This window comes from Psammomys obesus, unplaced genomic scaffold, assembly GCF_907164565.1.
Source record: "Psammomys obesus unplaced genomic scaffold, mPsaObe1.curated_primary_1811, whole genome shotgun sequence".
NCBI classification, from domain to species: domain Eukaryota; kingdom Metazoa; phylum Chordata; class Mammalia; order Rodentia; family Muridae; genus Psammomys; species Psammomys obesus.
In genome coordinates, this window is record NW_026596028.1 from 172,069 (window position 1) to 179,108 (window position 7,040).

General features: G+C 58.3%; 2 protein-coding genes across 2 annotated transcripts in view; both read left to right on the forward strand.

The window, feature by feature from the left end:
- Positions 1-547, forward strand: part of Tmem145 (transmembrane protein 145) — a 9,462-nt gene extending 8,915 nt beyond the window's left edge. The window contains exon 15 of the mRNA XM_055620698.1: positions 64-547. Within this exon, the coding sequence (XP_055476673.1) occupies positions 64-144 (81 nt within the window). The 3' untranslated portion in view covers positions 145-547. The remainder of the gene's footprint in view (positions 1-63) is intronic.
- A 235-nt stretch (positions 548-782) lies between these two features.
- The window catches only part of Megf8 (multiple EGF like domains 8), a gene marked incomplete at its 3' end in the record, with an annotated part of 36,397 nt that continues 30,139 nt past the window's right edge, over positions 783-7,040 (forward strand). The window contains 1 exon segment of the mRNA XM_055620713.1: positions 783-1,396. Coding sequence (XP_055476688.1) covers positions 1,210-1,396 — 187 coding nt within the window.

The window sequence follows — 7,040 nt, forward strand, 5'->3', positions numbered from 1 at the left end:
CCTCCCCTCCCCCCCCGTGCCAAACGGCCCCGCGGGAGCCGCTCTCCGCGTCCCCTCCCTCAGCCCCTGCCCCGAACGGCTCCGGGATCCGGGCTTCCGCTGTTCCGCGACCTCCGCCCCCCCGGCCCCCGCCGAGACCTCTGACCCCGCGGGACTCCGGGACCGCCGAGACGACGCCTGGACCCTTCCCGTGACTCTCCAGGGCCCCGCGGCCCTCGGGCCACCGTTCGGGGACGGAGACCTCGGACCCGGGCCCCCCCCCCCTCCCGTGGCTCCCGGCAGCGAGACGTCGTCTCTTCTTGCCAAAATAAAGAGGATTCGTTCAGTTTTTACCTACAGCCCGGTTTCTCTTCCGTCTTAATTTAAAACTAATAATGACAGGGATAGAGCAAGGCCGCGTGTCTGCGGCGCGCGTGGGGGGGGCGTGCGGCGCCGGAGGGGGGCGCTGCCGGGCCTGCGCCTCCGCGGGCGCGAGGCCTCGAACTCGGGTCCCCCGCGAGGAGGCCGCGCGTCTGGGCCGCCCGACCGGGCCTCCGGCTTCGTTCACGTCCTGACGGCGCTTAGGAACCTTCGAAGCCCGGGGGGGGGGGGGGGCGGCGCGGGCTCTGGGGAGGGCATTTCCGGTGTGGGGCCCGGCGAGCGGCGCAGGCGCCCTCCAGCGGCGGCGGCCGGAAGCGGCGGGCGGGGCCTCCCGGAAGTCGTCCTGGAAGGGGCGGGGCCGGCGCGCCGCGGGCCTCCCAGCGCCGCTCTGGCCCGCCGCCGCTCGCCTCCTCCTCCCGGCCCGTCCGCCCGCGGAGCTGCGCGGCTCCCGCCCGCCCGGCGGGGCTTCCTCGGGCCGCTCTGGCCGGGAGTCCCCGGCTCTCTGTGGTCCAGCCCGGCGGGCTCGGGAGGGAGGCGCGGGCGGCCCAGCGTCGGCGGCCCGAGGGCGGTAGCTGGGCGCCGGCTGTGCGGTCGCCTCTCCCCCTATGGGGGCTCGCGTCCATCAGGGACCCCTCCGGTCCCTAGCGGGCGGCCCTATCCGCCACGACCCGGTCCCCAGGGCCGGCCCCGGGTCCGCAGGGCCCGCCCACCGCGGCCCGTTCCCTGGCCGGGACTGCAGGGCCGCGCCGCGCCCGTGAAGGTTGCGTCTGCGGGGCCTCGCTGCCATCCAGGGCCCCCTCCGGGTCTCCACGGCCCCCCGGCCTCTGAGGCTCGGCGCCGGCGGCGGGGATGGCCTTGGGCGGAGCTCTGGCCGCGGCCCTGGCGCTGGCCTTGGCAGTGCTGGGGCCCTGGTCGCTCGGGGTCCTGGCGGGTGACTGCAAGGGGCAGCGGCAGGTGCTTCGGGAGGCGCCGGGCTTCGTGACGGACGGTGCGGGCAACTACAGCGTCAATGGCAACTGCGAGTGGCTTATCGAGGGTGAGTGAGGCCGTGCGGGTCACTCACTCGGTCGCCAGTTCATTCAACACAGCACATTCCTAGAGCCCGGCTGCGTCCCAGGACTTTTGCCGAGCTCCCCGGGTTGCAGCCGGCCCGGGCCCTAACTCGGAGGAGAGGGAATGTTTGGAGAGTGTGTCCGTGACGGGTTTTCGTCCAGGATTACTGACCTTGGCCTCTGCGTTCGCTCGCCTGGCTTAGGATCTAGGCTCTGTTTCATACGAGTTGCGCGATTTTTGGACTGATGAATTTCGAAGGCTGGTTCCTTTACTCCAAAGGGACACAACTGTAGTACTTACCTTAGTTAAAAAAAAAAAAAAAAAGGAAAGGCATCAGATAATAAATAAACACGCGTGATGCCTGGCACAGTGTATTAGTCTGGGTTCTCTAGAGAGACAGAACTTACAGAATGAATCCTTATAGATTAGAATGGTTTACAGGCTGTGGCCCAGCTAACCCAGCAGTGGCTGTCAACCAATGGAAGGTCCGGAAATCCAGTATATGCCGGAGTAACAAAGAAGTCGGTTCTAATGCCAGTGAAGGAACGGACCTGCTAGTGAAAGTGACAGCAGGCGGGGAAAGAGAGCAAGGTTTCTTCTTTCATGCATTTTCCGTACACCACCAGCAGAAGGTCCCGCCCAGATTAAAGGTGGATCTTCCCATCTCAAGAGATCCGGCCAGGTGGTGGTGGGGTACACTTTTAATCCCAGCACTGGGGAGGCAGAGGCAGAGGCAGGCAGAGCTCTGAGTTTGAGGCCAGCCTGGTCTACAGAGGGAGTTCAGGGACAGCCAGGGCTACACAGAGAAACCTTGTCTCGAAAAACAAAAAAAGAAAAAAGGAGATCTGGATTGTAAGTGAGTCTTTCCACTTTACATGATTTGGCTAAGGAAAGAAAATTCCTCACAGGTGTGCCCGGGTACTTGGGTCTTAGTTGACAACCAAGAATAGCCATCACATGTAAATGTCCAATAAATGCCATTAGGGTTGTTGTGGTGTTTAAATACTTCAATAAAACTGCTTTTTCAGTCATTCATGCGCCAGAAATTGTATATGCCACCGTGACATAGCAGAAGGCCAGGGAGTCCTACAGTATGTCATACCCTAACAGTGACATACCAGAGGACTGAGGAGAGCAGAGAAGCACTCTGGAAGAGATGTTAGAGCTGAGACCAAGGCGTCTATGGGTATCAGCCAGGAACTGAGAGGAAGAACATTCTAGAAAGAAGGAGCAGCCTTGCAAAGGCAGTCCCGTTCTTAAGGGCTTCAGAGAGCAGGGAAGCCCAGGGAAGACATCTGCCGCAGGGCGCTGACACAGGGCCATGGATGGGAGGGAACAGGAGTGTGAGATGCTTTTGAGCAAGTGTCTGCGAAAATCTAGTAGGCTGAAACAGGTAAGAAGGTACACTAGTCAGATATACTCTGACTGGTGCCAGAGGCAGGAGGGGGGCTTGTGAGAGGCTTGTGAGTTTAAGGTAGCCTGGGTGACAGGTTGAAAAAAAGTCTTTTTGTTTTAGCCTTTGCGCCATCTCTCCAGCCTGCAGGATTTTTTTTTTTTTAAGACAGAATCTTTAGGTATCCCAGTGGCTTGAAGTAGATGGCTGTGTAGTTGAGGCTGGCCCTGAACTCCTCATCTTCCTGCCTCTACCTCCCTCATTCTGGGGTTACAGGTGTGCACCATGCTTTGTGTGCTCCTTGGGCTTGAACCTGGGGCTGAGGTAGAGGTGGGGAGTGGGCCTAGGGTAGGGACAGAAGGACAGCCACCGGAGCCTTAGAGGCGCTCACAGGGCTGCAGAGGTGAGTGGCCGCTGTGCAGCGTGAGGGAGGCTGGTGTGTCGTAGCGTCGGTGGCCAGGTTTGTCTGGGATGTCTGTGCAGGAGAGGGAGGTGAGGAGCCAGAGCAGTTTCGCCACCAAATGGTGTAGAGCAGGCATTGTCGTCTGCCGGAGCCTGGTGTGTGGAAACTGAGTCCCGAGTGGGCAGAGGCTGAAGTGGGAGCCCTGCAGGGAGGCAGTTCTGGTTTCCTCCAGTGAGACGGGAGCAGGCTGGTTGAATGTGGGTGTGCGAGACACATGTTGCCTCTAAGAAGCCACCAGTCTCAGCTAAGAGCCGCAGTGCAGCCGGCATGGCCGCTGGCCTCTGATCCCAGCACTCGGGAGGCTGAGGCAGGTGGAGCCCTGAGCTCCAGGCCAGCCTGATCTGTAAGGCGAGTCCGGGACAGCCAAGGCCACACAGAGAAACCCTGTCTCAAAAAAACAAAACAAAAATAAAAATTAAAGTGTTGGTACAAGCTTGTAATCTGAGTATTTAAAAGGCTGAGACCAAAGTTAGAGGCTAGCCTGGGCTATATGGTAGACCCTGTTTCAAAATAACCCAAGGGTCTAATTGGGTTGGTTGCTTTTGTTATTGTCTGTGGCCCAGGCTGGCCTGCCTCAGCCCTCAGCCTGCGGTTGAGTGTGCACTCTGCCTCCTACCATGACTGTGTGTGCCCTGGTCCCAGGCTCCCCACCTGCTTCCCCCAGGGCAGCGCGGGAGGCGGGGCTTGGGGTCACGTTTCCTTCGGGAATGGTTGGGGTAAACGCTGGAAACCCTGAGCTCTGGGAGGCGGGCTGACGATGAGCCTGCCTCCTACAGGCTCCTGACAAAGGTGTGCCTGCTTGCGGGTGAACGGAGCAGGGTGAAAGCTAGTGAGATTCTGGGAGATCTGGGTTCTTGGTTCTGCGAATGGTTCTTGCGCCGTCTCCAAACTGTGGGGTGGATCTGTGTGGTCTAGCCACCAGCTCTGGTCAGGTATCTGTAGTGTGAAAGCCCGAGGGAGTGGTCAGCTTCTCTGTCTGTCTGTCTGTCTGTCTATTCATCTGTCTTTCCTCCTCTTTGTCCCCGCCTTCTTCTTAGGTTTGGTCTTTTGTTTTTGTTTTTTGATTCTCACATACCCCAGGCTGGTCCAGAACATACCAAGGATGACCCTTCTGATTCTGTCCCAAATATAGGGACTGCGGGGGGTGCCTCAGCCTCGGCACAGCTGGGACGGCGGGGGGCCTCAGCACAGTCGGCTCTGTGTTTGTTTGTTTTGTTTTGAATTTACTTTTAGATTATATGTGTGTTTGCCTGCATGTATGTATGCGTGACCTGTGTGCCTGCTGCCCAAGGTAGGAAGAGGTGTCAGATCCCTGAAGCTGAGGGTTGTAAGCCCTGTGTGGGTGCTGGGAATCCAACCTGGCTTGCCAACAAGAGTCACATGTTTTTAAGTTGGCGAGCCATCTCTCCAGCCCAAACTTTTTAAAACTTCTTCTATTTCTTGAGATGATAATATAATTACATCATTTCCCTGCTCCCTTTTCTTACCCCAAACTCTCCCATATGCCCCTCCTTGCTCCCAAATCTATGCTTCCCTTTCAGAGCTTGTTGATACACATATGTATGCAAAGGCATGTTGCTCAGTACAAGCACAACCCGCGTGTATTCGTAGCATGTATTCGTATGGCTGTCTATATGACGTGTGCCTTTTTGTTTCGTTTCTGCCTATGGGCGAGCTCTGGCTATTGCCCAGGGTGGCCTTGGACCTCCTGTTCCTGCTGACCAGTGGTGTCACTGTGCTTCTGTGTGTCTCTTCGTTCCCTCATCCAGCAACTACTCAGCTCTTGCTCAGCACCAGGCCTTATGCCAACGTGGTCCTTGTGAAAAAATTGTGCCCAGGTCCTGTGTCCTGGGCTCCTACACTGCAGGGGAGTAGCCTGGCAGTCCTGGCACAGAGGACTGAAAAGCATGCTGCGATGTGAGAGTCTCAGAGACGCTCAACCCAACCTTGACCATCAGGGCAGGCTTCCTGGAGGAGGCTTGTGCAGAGGCCTGGCTCCCTGTGGAGCAGGATTCCCGACACCCTTCAGAAATCTGCTGCGCTGGTGGCAGAGACAGGGCAGAGAGGGCAGTTCCACACAGCAGGTCAGCAGCTACCTTTTCTCCTGGGCTGGGAGGGCCAGGAACTTTTTAGCAGAGGAGGCCAGGCCCAAGGGTCAAGTTAGATGAACCTAGAGACCATGCTGGCCAAGGCCTCAGGCTGTGGAGGAGCCTTCGTCAGTGCTCCTGCAAGGACAGTGACAGGCCCTGCTGGCCAAGGCTCTGGGCTAGCAAATTGTAGTCACCTTGTTGAGTGTTCACACCAGCCTTGGTGGGCAGGGAGAGCTGTTCCCATTTTACAGACAAGGAAGTGAAGGCTCAGGAGACCCATGAACTCTAGGCAGGCTGGTAGTTGCGGGGAGGGGCGCGCCACCATCCCCAGGGCTGTCTGTCTTGGAGATGGGCTGGTCCCGCAGTTGCGCAGGCCTGCGACGGACATGCTGGGAGACAGCACCTCCTGCTGCACCTCCTGCGTGCACTGCAGCTGGTGTGGGCTTGGGGCCAGGCCTGGCGCACGCTGGGCAAGCCTTTGCCAGCGGGTCTCACTCTGGTTCCCCGCTGACGCTCCCCTGAGGAGCTGGTGCCGTCCAGCTCCTTGGTCCTTGCTCCTGCTGGAACCAGTCTCCTGCCTGAGCCGCCCTCCCTGCGACAGGCAGGTGCTCTTCCGCTACGCCACAATCCCAGCACTTTACAAACTTCCCAGTGCTCGGGAGGCAGAGGCAGGCAGATCTCTTGAGTTCCAGGCCAGCCTGGTCTATGGAGTGAGTTCCAGGACAGCCGGGGCCACACAGAGAAACCCTGACTCTGAAAACAAAAATAACAAGGTGCACAGGTGTCCCTTGAATTTCTCTTCCTCCTGCTTTCTCCTCCTCAGCATGGATGAGAGGTGTGATCCGCCACGCCTCACTCCTCTTCTTCTTTTTAAAACACAGTTATTTGTAATGTGTACAGCGCTCTGCTGTACATGGACCACACCAGAGGAGGGCGCCAGGCCTCACTGTAGATGGTTGGGAGCCACCTTGTGGGTGCTGGGGATTGAACCCAGGACCTCTGGAAGAGCAGCCGGTGCTCTTAACCTCTGAGCCATCTCTCCAGACCCTCTTCCTTCTGATTTCTGCCTTTTGCAAGAAACTTCAACATGCAAACCTCCATCGCACACGGGTGCAAATGTGTACCCCCATACAAACCAACCTCCCACTAAAAACATAATTCAGTTTCAGATTAAATTACATACAGTTTCAAATTGCATACAGACCTACTGCTGAAATCTATCAGCACATTTCATGGTGAAACAATCCCTTTTTCTCTTCACTACTCTCTCTCTGAAGAGCTGAAACCCAGAACCTTGGGCATGCTAGGCAATCACTTTACAACTGAGCCACACCCCAGCCCCTCACTGGGGGATTCTAGGCAGGGGCTCCACCACTGAGCCACACCCCAGCCCCTCACTGGGGGAGTCTAGGCAGGGGCTCTACCGCTGAGCCACACCCCAGCCCCTCACTGGGGGAGTCTAGGCAGGGGCTCTACCGCTGAGCCACACCCAGCCCTCACTGGGAGATTCCAGGGAAGGGGCTCTACCACTGAGCCATACCCCAGCCCCTCACTGGGGGATTCTAGGCAGGGGCTCTACCCCTGAGCACATCCCAGCCCCTCACTGGGGGACTCTAGGCAGGGGCTCTACCCCCGAGCCACACCCCAGCCCCTCACTGGGGGATTCTAGGCAGGGGCTCCA